Below are 13,502 nucleotides of genomic sequence, written 5' to 3'. Positions count from 1 at the left end.
TGTATGTATCATGATCATTTATAGGTACATCTTGCTGTTATAATTTGGCAGAATTACTTATCTTGGTTGGTCGTTGTGCTGGCCACATGACACCCTGCTCGTGAACCGTTGGCCAAAGAAACAGATGACCTTAACATCATGTGCCCTATAACTGTATGGTCTGAAAGGAGAACTCTGCTACTTATTAAGTCTTTAGACATCGAGTACACCAAAAGTGACCATGTAACTTGCGAGTTTAAGAGCCAAATGTAAATAGTCTGCTTTACTGTATCATAGTTGCATGTTTGTAAAGAAGATCAACACACATCCACGTGTTAAATCTTGATATTTTAAACGCGCTATTTAAAGTTACCCATTACACTTGAAGAATAGCAGCCCACTTCTAGCAATCAACAGGAATGTGTTACTTTGGCAGGATAGAACTGAATCTGGTAGATGATGTCATTTTGTTTAGAGAGTACACAAGTTCAAAAAATACCAAATACAACCTGACAATGGAAAGTAAACATGCATGTTGAACATAAAAGATTTTTTGTTTTAGTTCATAATACCTTGAGAAAGTTAATATTAAAAAAATTATTATTATTATTTAAATCTTTCCATGTTTTAAGAACACAATTATTGCTTTTGTCCTATAATGTATCTCTCTGAGAGTGCTCATTACCTCTTTGTCTTGTCTTGGACATTCAACATGTGAAACAAAACCATCAACTCCATAAATGAACAAGTATTGTTTATTGAATGAACTACACATAGAAATACTGATCAATTGCTCTAGCTTGTCCAGAACCACCTGACCAACAGTACGCTGTCTGCCAACTTATTTAGAAATGTCTGTCAACAACAGTACAAAGTCTGCCAACAAAGATTACTATGTTAACAGCAATGCACTGTCTGCAAATGACAACACACTGTTAACAGTCAACTTTCTTGCTACATCAGTACACTGTCAACAAAAGAACAGTCTTAAGAACAGCACACTGTCAGAATACAACAATACACTGCCAACAAAAGAACAGTCTAAAGAACAGCACACTGTCAGAATACAATACACTGCCAACTAAAGAACAGTCTAAAGAACAGCACACTGTCAGAATACAACAATACACTGCCAACAAAACAAACAATATTGCTCTTAGGTGTCATGAACATACAAGAAAAAAATGGCCAAAAAGAAAAATTGGTAAAAATTGGCAAAATATTTTGTTTAGATTTTTTTGAAAAGGATTTATTGGATGGTAAAACATCAAAATGCTCAAATTCCTTTCTAGATGTGTTAACAATCAAAAATAAATAATTGAATCATAAGTTTGAATAATAGTAATAACAATAGTAATGTTGAAAACAATACAAAAAAAAACACATACATTTACTTTCATATGCGCACGCACATGTGCAAATTACTGACGAGATCATAAAGCGAACCAATCAAATCAGTTGTTTTCCCTACTGGCATGTGTGGTGGGAAAGTGTGGTTACATGAAAACACACAATGTTAAGACACTCAACCATCCATGGAGTGCTGAAGAGAGGAGGAGAGGTGAACATTTCAAAGTGAACATCAGGCCAAGTTTATGGGGATGTAGAGGCTATTCAACTGTACTTGTCTATCAGCCACTGTTATTTAAAAATTATATGTAAAAAAGCAAGAGTCAATCTTCATTAAACTGTAATTTTAAAGCATAGTGTTTTCTGTCATAATTCTTTAAAGAATAAATTTAAAAGAGAATCCTCATTTTGTAAATGTGATTGAATCATATTTTAAAAATTGGAAAAATGAGTTCAACTCTTGTGGTTTCCATTTAGTATCCTATTTTTTTTTTTTTTAATGTGGTTTCTACACTTAATAAAAATGCTGAACAAAAAATATATTAAAAGTAATAATAAAATATAAACATGTAAATACAAATATTAATGGCACTGAAAATATCCACAAAAAGTTCTAATTTTTAATCAACATTAAAATATACAATATCAAATCAACTTCAATTTAACAAATAAGTCAAATTAAATTGCTAATTTATTTCTAATACCATAAAAATGTACAGTTTCTTTTCTTTTATTAAAAAAAAAAAAGTGTGTAACAAGCATGCAAATTATAACTTTGTTCTTATGTTGCCTACATGTTGAAACACTAACAAACACTAACCACTGAGACAACCTTAGAGACAATACTAGTACTTATGAATGTTTCTTGTCAACTAATCAAAAAACAATCATTACAAGGACTAGTAAATATGAAACATTATTAGCTTTAAAGGTGCCTGCCTACCAATCGTTTCCTATATGCATACACCAAATATAATTTTGATGATTTCAAATGTTAATTCATTTAAAAAAAAAAACTTGGTTTTTGTAACATGGATAGGATATTTGACAATTTTTATTACTTTAAAGCTGAAAATTACTATTAGGGCTTTTCATAACATTAAAAAAAAATTACCAACAACAATTTTAAAACCAATTCCGTAGTATATAAAAAAAAAATGCAACTTTAAATCAACCAAATATTCTCAGTATTTTCATCACATGGATGTAAATATTTAAATTTTTTTCTTCTTCGTTTTTCATTATACAACTGAATGAAAGCTAAGGACATGCTGTTACAAATCTGCAAACATTCTATTTAGAAAAAAAAAAAGCTTGAGAAAAAATATGGCCTAAATTACAGTCAACTTTAAAATACATAAATTAAGGAAAACAATCTAAATATCTAAATTACAATGTTCATTCATAGAAAAATATATTGTGGTAATATTTGTAGTTTTCAGAGGTGTATTAATGAATAGAGCATACAAATATATTGAAATGATTAGTGTAGATCTAAGAGTAGGCAGATTAGCATTTCAAAAACAAATTCAAGAGAGAAAAAACAACAACTAAAACTTATAACTAATCTGGAGCTTGTAGTGAAAGATGTATACCTCTAAATTTGTATGTCAGGAAATTACCATTTTTTTTTTGCATACATAAAAACAATACAATAATATGGAAGTCAAGCGGACACAAGTTGAACTCTTCACAATCAGTGTACGATGCCACAAAGTATCACACTTACAAGTTTGTGTAGAATACATTAAGTCATAAGCATGGTGCAATTTAATTTGTTTTTTGTTTTTTTAAAAAAAGCTTAGTGGCCTGACAGATGTCCTTATTTTGTTTGTTCAAATTTTATTATTATTTTTTTTTTGAGATGTAAAGGAGGGGTATTTCGAGAGGAAACAAAACAAAAAAACACAAAATGCAATGAGAGCAAGTCAAATGATGCAAACTTTCATCTTGCTAAGCCTTGTGCGTATTTTATCCACATGGTCAAAAAGAGAACTGACAGAAAGAGAGCATGGTATTCAAAGAGAAATCTGAAGGTACTCTAAAACAATTCATAGGGAATGGTAAACAAATTATTCTAATGATAGGATGTACTAAAAAAAAAACAGAGGAAAATGAAGAACTATAAATATTTTGATCAACAACAGTTTGGCCCTAATGATCAAATGTACACAAAAAACACTCATACATATAATAATAATAAACTAGGTGCTGAGTTTTCAACTCTATCAAGGGAAAACAATTCCAATGACATTCAAGCTGAAAAGGTCAGTAAATGTGTCATTTGCTTTCAAAACAACTATAAATATGCCAGCAACAAACAGCTGTTGTATTCAAATATTGACTTTATTGACATTGAAAAAAACAAAAACTGCTAGTAAAATAATTATTTGTTCACACAAGATTGCTCAGCAATGCACCAAGCAAAAATCATTGTTTTTTAAAGCTCTGTTTCTCCATAAGAATGTATTTTACTACAAATAAAATACATTTGGAAATCTACACAAAAAAAAAAAAAAAAGATTAGGTAATAATAGAGAGGAGTATATGTATACATGTCAGTAATGAAATCAATAAATACATTTTTTTTTACTTAATAGATGATTTTTTTTTTCTCCTAGTATATGTAAACAAAAATCCCATGATTATTTACACAACTTAATATTATCACATAATTAAGAATCAAGTCCAATGCTAAGACGAAATAAAAAATAAGATTACACTATACTTCCTTGACAGGAAGTGATTGTTAAAAAATGAGAAAGCTACAGTACAATTCTAAAAATGACATTTTGAAAGAGAAGATTAAAAAAATGCTTAAAATTTTGATATGTATAGAAAAACAGGTGTTTTGTTGAAAAGATTTTTGTAGTGAAAAGTTAGAAATTTTTTTTTTTAAAGTGTACATTCACAAACAAGAAATAAAAAAAAAAACAACAAAAAAACCCAAACAAACACTAAACCAAACGTGGAGTTTGAAAAAAAAAAAAGTATTTTTACATGCTCATTAAAAGATTTAAACAAAAAAAAAAACAACTAACAAATTATGTTTTTGTAAAAGTATAGTTGTTTATTTCTTGAAAATGAGGGATTGAGCTTGAGGGAAAAAAAATAATTGAGGGTTGCAAGTTCTGGAGCAAAGATTGAAAATAGTAAAATTAAGATATATCACAGTCAAGTCACATTGTCATACAAATGTCTAAGTAGATTGGCATTGGCCTGATGACTGAACAGTCCCTGATACATTAATTTAATCCATTCAGATGCTGCACTATATATATATATATATATATAATATATATATGTAAATATGTAGATATAAATATTTTTAAAGTAGCTGTATGAAGCAAGAAAAACTAACAAATTATTTGTTTTGTTTTTTTTTTGTATGTCAAATGAAACAACTATTTCTTAGTAAGCAATTTACTATGATTTATAAACAATAAAAAAAAAAAAAAAAAAATCAAAGATGATGGAAATACACAAAAAGACTAGAACCAAAAAAGGTAATGAGGTGTCAGTACTGATACAAACAGTCTAGTACAACACATTAGTCAGGCAAAGTTGTCAACCATGCTCCTACTTCAGGCTCTCTTATTGCACATTGATTAGTGTGAACACAGTTCTAGGTTTTAGTTTTCTGATCAGCATTGCCAACCTGTACATTTGTTTACATTCAGATGAAGAGGAAAGCTAGGAATACAAAGAGAAACAAGGTTTTGAGCAAACATTAAGCACAATTGTGTACAAATAGAATGTACAGTTTCAAAAATATCAAAGAACTTAAAATTTGGACTTGATTTAACTTAAAAATAAAAACAAATTATGATAAATAATCTCTAATTATGATGTTTGGGTTATGAATACTTCTGTAACAAACTATATTATCAGTCTTAAAGGCTTTCTTTTATATTCTTGTGTATGAAGAATTTCAAGTTTCTAATAGAGCATTATGCATATCAGTAGTCATTAGTTGTACATTTTAATGATAGTGCTGTAAATAATAAAGCTAGTCATTAGTTGTACACATGATCATTATCATGAAGCTAGTCATTAGTTGTACACATGATCATTATCATGAAGCTAGTCATTAGTTGTACACATGATCATTATCATGAAGCTAGTCATTATCTGTTTGCATCAAGATGAAGCTAGTTGTTAGTTACACATAATTAAGCAAGTCCTCTATTGTACATGTCTGATAATCCAACTAAACATTGGACACACGATAATGAAACTACTCCAATATCATTACACATCATAACAAATCTAGTTAATCTGTTTCTCAAGCTAGATAATGTTAGGTATTTGGTGTTGACCAGAAATAAGCAGTCATTAAACAAAATCACTGACAAATCTATTAACTTTCCAAAAGTTAGATATGTATGGCAAGCAGCTTTGCTTGATTGAAAATTATTATTCTTATGTTTTATTATCTGCTAACACATGCAGACAATTAAACTAGAGGTTATGAGTATTATGTTAAGGATAATTACTTCCTGCTATTAACATACTATAAATTATTCCATTTGAATTATCATTCTGAAAACACCAACTTTCCTTTTTTCTAGAACTAATATCTGAAAGTTTACCAATAATGACTATTTTTTAAACTAAAAATTATAAATATAAAGGACTATCTATCCAGCAACAAATATTAAACTGACTCATTATTTCTTACAATTTACAATATTAACAATACTGAAAGCTTTGAATAATCATTACATCCAAGATGTTTTAACAAGGCCCACTTGCAATGATTAAGAAAAATTAATTACCAAAATTTTTTTTATTTTTCTAAGATCTTGAAAAATGTGCAGTAAATTAATTAAGTTACTAAATAACATTCAGGGATAATTTTAGACACTAATGTTGCAAAAGGAAAAAAAAACAAACAAACCTGAAATTAATAAAATTGAATAAGATATTTTTCAGAATAAAATGTAAGGAGAGATTCATTAAGAAGAACAAAAGAAATTATTATTTGTCTGCTTAAAATAGTTGTGTCATAACTATTAGAGGAACATGAATGTCCAAACCTGAATCTGAACTAGGAAGCTGCCTCCCAGCCCACATAAAGCCAATCACCGGGTTTCATTGGATGCACAAGCTTAATAAGCATTCACAGCTAATGAGACAAAAATATGTAAAGTTGTATTCCTACCAGTTTGTAAACAATTTTATTCCATTGGAGATTTTACAAACGTATCTCAATCACTGAAAAACTTGATGCAATCACATCATTTAATATCTTATTATTAGCTAATACCTCTCCATCTTGCACTGGCAATGGTACATCATCTAGGGACTGAATTAGCACACTATGTAAAAACAGGTCATATTATTATTATGCCTTTGAAGCTTATTACTGAACAAAACACACAGACAATTGAAAATAATACCAGGTTGGTGACATTTATAAATACTATCTATCAATTAAATAAAATCATTGAACATTTCTATACTGGAGAAACTCTAATAGTGTTAGGACTTCTAATGAAATTATCAAATAAAAAATGTCAATGTACATGAATTACTTGGTAATTTTAAGCTGCAGATAACTTGTAGCTAAAATGTCAAGAAATTCAAACATTAGCACAAAAATATGTACCTTATAAATGGATCTAATGAAATTAGGTTTCATTCCCATATCAAAAGTGATTCTTTAAAAGAGAGAGAGAGAAAGAGAAACTTCTTGAGATTCTTCCCTATAAACACAGAAATATCAAGGTGTTACTCTGAAAACTTAAAACCAATGTTAGGGATCACATAGAGAAAGTAAAAACTACACCATGTAAACCTTATACATTTGGAAACATTGAACTTTGAATAATAGAAACCAAATTTGTTTGTCATTCACAACAATTACTTTAAATATACTTACAGTGTTAAAGACTGAATTAAAAAATATCTAAAAACAAAACAAAAAAAAGATTGCTACAAAGAACACCCATTCCAGGCTTTACATCAAAACAGACACACACATTTGTATATACATGAATGTATATAATCAGGTATAACTGCAGCAACAAGTGCATACACACAATAAAATACATACACTTATCAGGATGGATGAATACATAAATGACTTCACTGTGATTGGATGCAAATAAAACTACAGACTACTTGAAAAGTGAATGATGGGACATATAGTGCAAGAAGATTGGATGATTTTTTTTCCAATAAATGCAACAAAACTATATTGAGTGTGGACCTAAGAATTATCATAGCCAACATACAAATCAAAACAAAAAAATTGTAAAAAGAACAGTCAGAAAAAATTGTAAAAAAAAAAAAAAAAAAAATCACTGTCCTTTTAAAGGAGGCTACTCATCAAAGAATCATACCAAATTGTGAATTCACAATTAACACAGAAAATACTCCATCCATGAATTGAAAAGGTTAATTAAAAAAAAACACAGCCACAAGCAAGTCATGGTCCAAACAAATGAGCATGGCTGTGACAGCCTATCTAGCTTGGTCAGTGGCTTTGACCACTGGCCTCCATTTCCAGCTTGCCATACTCAGGATTCACAAACGAGAAACCTCGGAATTCATCTTGATTGATAGTTTTGATGACTGCTGGATCTACTGGCGTTAAGACTGGATCTTCTGAAGTGAAATCGCGATCAAAGTTGTTGGCATCAGTTTTGTTTTTCTGCAAAAATAAAAAAAGTTTTTTTATACCCAATATACATTCTCATAATACACACACACACACACCTTTTCTTCTTTTACGGTGTAATAAAATAAATTCAACAATTCTTTCTGTTCATACTATCCTAAAACCCACAAGGTTATTGCACATAATTAAGTTGAACAAGTCTCTAAATGGTGTTACTCTTGTCAAATGAGAATATTCAATTTTTATACATTGAACAGCTCTATTTGGCTTTTATTCTAGTGCCTTTAAATTGTCTTGTTCTTTCTACTTTCTAATTGCATCCAAAACTTACTTTAAAAGTTTTACCAAAAGTATAACAAATTTTTTTCCATTAATTTCGAAAAAGAAAAAAAATTGGATTGACATTACCATTGCACCATTTAAATGATAACTGATAACCTTTTAACTTTTAAAAGAGGTTGCAACTTTAATAGGTTGGAAATAACTAATTTACCATAATTGTTTAACATAAAACTTACAATTTTTGGCTTGAAAGGGGGTTTAACTTTACGTTGTTCTAATGCTTCCCAATCAATTTTTTCATGGAAAAATGGGTGATTAAGGATGGCTTTTTCGCCTCCTTGAGAAGTAACACAGCCGAGTCGCCTGGAAGGATTCTTTGTCATGAACTGTTTAAAAAATTATTTTTTTTTATTGGCAGTAAGTAAAAGAAAGCAGGAAACAATGACAGATTTATAATGCCATTAACTATTATTATTAACTATCATTAACAAAATTAAAACCTTAAAAATAAAGATTCTTAACGTATATTCAGTTATAAGATAAACTGTTCAAGATAATATATTCGCTTTTTTATTTACATAATTAAGTTCATTAGAATTATTAATATTTTGTAAAAAAGTATTATTGAAAATTTTAGGAGCATGCTTATGCCAAAGGATAGATTGAAATTAAAAAAAACATAGGAATAAATAACAATTTTCCTTGATTAAATAAATGACTTATTATTACAATGCATACCCCCTTGAGTATAGAAACTGCCTCCTTGCTAAGCCAGACAGGATATAGTACATCATCATGAAGGATAGATTCAAATAGATCATCTTCATTGTCTGCCTCAAATGGAGGCTGTCCAGCCATCATTTCATACATAAGTACACCTAATGCCCACCAGTCCACACTAGCGTCATATTCAAGCTCTTGTAAAATCTAAAATACATTTTTTAAAAAAGGCCTAATTCAATATATGTGGATACCCAATGCAACATAGTTTATGTCAACTTTATTGGCCTCAACTCTACAGCCACTCATCAATATCTCAAGAAACAGTTTAATTGAATAAAAAATTCAACTTTTCTCAAACTGTTATGCAACAGAGGGTGGCAAAGGCTGTATTTTTTTCTTCTTTAAAGAATAAAAAAAATTTGTTGTGTTTGAATAGTAGTTATAGATCCATTTATAAATCGCGTAAAAAAAATTATATTACCAATGTTTACAAAGATAATTCTCTAACATAAGAAATGTAGTTTCATCTTTCAATTTGGACCTTTAGAGTTGTTTTCGCTAAATATTTTGAAGTTCAATTGAAAATGATATTTCCAAAGTGACTTTTCAATACATCTTTTCCACTATAATTCTAGTCTTTCTAAAGTCCAGAACAGTCAAATTTCTTCCTAGTAACATTCCATTTGACATCTTTTGAATGCACAAAAATAGGACCACTACAAGACATCTTTGCTGAACACAGAGATTTCACAATGATCAAACCCATCAAAAACATACATTCTCTATAATACAGCCTTGAATGTCTTTCACACTTCAGTATCAGTGGATCCAATCCCTTCTTAATTTAAGTTTTATTTACTTACTAGCCAGATATTACCATCAGGTCTTAACATAAGTATCACTGATATAGTGTATTAGAAACAATTAAACAAAATAATGATGTTATAAGAAAAGTGAATGCGTGAATGTAAAAATATTATGAATGGGGCTATTAAAATAGCTAATCGACCTTAATCCAATTTTTTTTTATTTAAACCATTTGATTTTAGGTCTATATATATTTAGACTTAGATCTAGAGTCTAAATACTATTAGGCCTATAATTGATGTATATCTACCATTATAATACCATTATAATACATGTAGATCTAAATGTAGGCCTACATTTAAGTCTAATCATGATCTCTGAGACTTATAGTTTATTGGCAAAGGCCCACTTATTTACTAAGGTCTCTAATATTAATATATGTCACTAAGAAGTAGAGGATTTACCCAAGCAAAGAACAATATTTTATAAATCTAATTGTTAAACAAATATTTTAATTTCAATTTTATTTAGATCTAGAATATACGAAATATGTATGCAATAGTAGCCAAGTCAATGACTATTATAAACACTTCGAATTCGTGTTGACCTACATCCAATGAAATCCAAAAATAAAGACTTGTAAAGATAGGTCTAATATAGTTTAGACCTAGATTTAAATTAGATTCCCATGTTTAGATTAGATAAAATAAATCCACTTTCACTATCTTTCAGTTTAAAAGTGAATTGAAGGGCACAATAAGCTTATTAATTAAGTACTTTATGTTAGTATATTTAACATCCCCCATATAGAGCCTCATCTTGTGTCAAATCATAGTGTGTTTACACTGCGCATGTAAGGTGTGTGCGATAAAAATGTATGTCTAAACGTCAAAAGTCACTAATTTAAGAAAAAAATGCTTTTAAAACAGAAATTTTAAGGTTAATTTTATTAAATTATTAAATGAATGGACTATATTTTGTTTGTTCATGCGTTAGTAGAAAAATATTTTGTGAAAAGTATAGATTTAGCCTTCGCAAGATTTTCCGCTCTGCGCATGCTCGACCTGTGGGTCATGCAAACATAGCTAAATGACCTAGATCCATGAAATTGTCATACTTTCATAGAGTTAGGCAACTTTTTTTTAGGGTCTTCAGTTTGTTTTAGGGCTACTTTACATATGTTAGTTTTCCTGTTAGTATCCAAGGAAAATTTATGCCAAGTTTTATCAAGATTAGTCAAATGGTTTTGATTTTCATTTGGGACATATGAACTTACATACATAAGCCTTACTTTCTGATTTATATTATAGATTTATTATTATATGATCTCTTCGTACCAGGAGAAATGGTGCATAGTAGATGTGAGGGTAAGGAATTTATGAATCTTAGAATTGCGTGAAAACCATTGACACAGGGGATCTGCTGGGAAGACTTGAAATACTCTCCCCCAAATCCCCTAGATGGCTAAGATAGGGAGGGAGTGATAGAAGGCACAAACTTATAATTTTGTTTTATCTGCCGTGAGTGCCTCACTTGTAAAAACTTGAGAACCACAGATATAATTGATAAATTACGTAATAAATATATAACTATAAAATTGCCCCTGACAGTTCAAATGAGTTTAAGAATTTGATAAAAAATGTAGTATACTGAAAGAGTCACTAAAGATCATACCTCTGGTGCTATATAGTCTGGTGTACCACAAAAAGTTTGAGTAAATTTTCCTTCTGTCATTCCTTCTTTGCACATACCAAAATCAGCTATCTTACAATGCCCTTCTGCATCTAATAAAATGTTGTCTAGCTTTAAATCTCTGAAATATTTCAACAATTGAAAGAAAATTGGTGACTTTGATGAAATATTGAGCTAAACACATTACCTCTCATTTGTAAAGTCTGAAAAGTATTAACATGTGATCTAGTAAAAAAAAAATATATTAACATTTTGAGGTCTTGCAAATTTTGTTATTTACTTCATCTAATTTACTACATAATAAATTATTTATTATAAAACTTATTTATAGATATTTTATATTATTACTCTTAGATAATGTGTATTAACACTTCTAATATGGTGGAAAAAAAAAGAGCTCAAAATAGTTTATTCAATGATCAACCCTTCCTAATGTTTTTAACTATTTCACTTACCTGTATATAATACCATGCCTATGAAGAAACATAAGTGCTAATGTCACCTCTGCGGCATAAAATCTTGCTCGAGGCTCATCAAATTTTCGAGCCCTCTGAATTTGAAACATGAGATCACCACCATTGACATATTCCATTACAAAAAATAAACGTTCCTGTATTAGAAGAAAAAAATGAACAATGAACAATCATATGTATTATTAGATCTACAGTTTATATTAAAAGCATGTCTCATCTTGATTATAAAAATTGTCATTCAAAAGAACACATTTAATTTGTGTTACTCTTGTTTATTATAACAAACATAGCAATTTGAGTGATTAAATGACAAAGTGTCAAAACATTAAAAACTGAGTTTTTGTTTCACTCTAAACAGAAATGTTGGATGTATCAGCTTGAACAAAGGCTGTTTTTATATTATTTTCTTATGCTCTGTTACATGTGTGTGTGTGTGTGTGGAGGAGGATGTGACCATAGAGTGCACTCAATTTACTAGGCACCTGACATCTGTTATGAAAAGTTAACATGGTCAGTGGTCATAGTCTCAACTTCCTAGTTAACCAGCTGACATGAGATTTTTAAAATGGCCCTGTAGGTCTCAAAAGATAACCTATAAATGAATAATGCTGCAAGTTATTAAGAGGGATGTTACGGCGGAAAACAGATTTCCTATTGAAAATGCATTTTTGTAGTTCAACATTCATTTTCTACATAAAATAGACCATCCATGTAAAATTTGATTTACTGGTGGATAGATCTATGTTTATGGAAGCTTCATTAGCAAAATGTTTTTGAAATACGTTTTTATAATGAATTTGTGCGTTTGTGAATACCGGCAAGTATGCAAAAAACAATGGACAAGATTTACTTTTGGATTTAGGTGCTCCCGTTTCAAAAGGTAAGAAACATATTTTTTCTATATTATCTATGTATAAAATACACACTTACTATTTAAAAATGGTTGCTACACGCATAAAAGAAAAAAAAAAGTGAAAGAAATGGTTTGTTTGTCCTAAATTTTGAAAAAACTAGTCCTGACATCATGTCCTATTTTTATCCATCGCCAAATACCCTGTACATTATTTTTAAAATAACATTTAAAAATGATCGATTTTAGTTTTAAAATACATCTTTTTTTATTTCAGTAATAATAATGTATTATTATTTTTATTTTTGGTTATTTAAAAAAAATATGTTTTTGTTTAAATCTCGTTTTTTTTTTAACCAATCGGAATGTCTAACGCCAAAATCGAAGGTCAACCCAATTTTTTCAACGTGTGTTTTAAAAAAGTTATTCACTCAGAGAAACTCCGAGAGGCAACATATAGCAAAGGCAATAGCTGAGTTTAGATAGTACAGACAGTTTAGCTTAGAATATTAACTTCTTAGGTAATTTTTATGCTTTAGTAATCAGTCCATCGGCTTTGGTCATTTGAAAGGTCACTATTTTACGCCATAGACTGTAACAACGCGTACGTATGCGAGCGAGCGCCCGGTGAGGAAAACACTCGTTTTGATATTAGATCTAATCTAGATCTAGAGACTATGATATTATTATTTCTAGACTCTAGATCTACTATATATATTTC

The 13,502-nt window shown here is 29.5% G+C and overlaps 1 protein-coding gene across 2 annotated transcripts in view; it reads right to left on the bottom strand.

Moving 5' to 3' along the window:
• Positions 1–720: 720 nt before the first annotated feature.
• Positions 721–13,502, bottom strand: part of LOC106075976 (calcium-independent protein kinase C) — a 28,368-nt gene continuing 15,586 nt past the window's right edge. Inside the window, exons 11-16 of one of the 2 annotated variants that reach the window (XR_008776786.1) lie at positions 11,914–12,068; positions 11,441–11,579; positions 8,975–9,163; positions 8,473–8,622; positions 2,150–7,987; positions 721–2,119 (exon numbers count right to left, since the gene is read on the bottom strand). Coding sequence is in view for 1 of the 2 variants with exons in the window: in XM_013236861.2 (XP_013092315.1) it covers positions 7,811–7,987; positions 8,473–8,622; positions 8,975–9,163; positions 11,441–11,579; positions 11,914–12,068 (810 nt within the window). In the remaining variant the exon portion in view is untranslated. Of the gene's footprint in view, positions 7,988–8,472; positions 8,623–8,974; positions 9,164–11,440; positions 11,580–11,913; positions 12,069–13,502 lie in introns of both variants that reach the window. The other variant, XM_013236861.2, reaches the window with a different exon arrangement.

This window comes from Biomphalaria glabrata, chromosome 3, assembly GCF_947242115.1.
Source record: "Biomphalaria glabrata chromosome 3, xgBioGlab47.1, whole genome shotgun sequence".
Taxonomy (NCBI): domain Eukaryota; kingdom Metazoa; phylum Mollusca; class Gastropoda; family Planorbidae; genus Biomphalaria; species Biomphalaria glabrata.
This window is presented reverse-complemented; position numbering and strand designations above follow the sequence as displayed.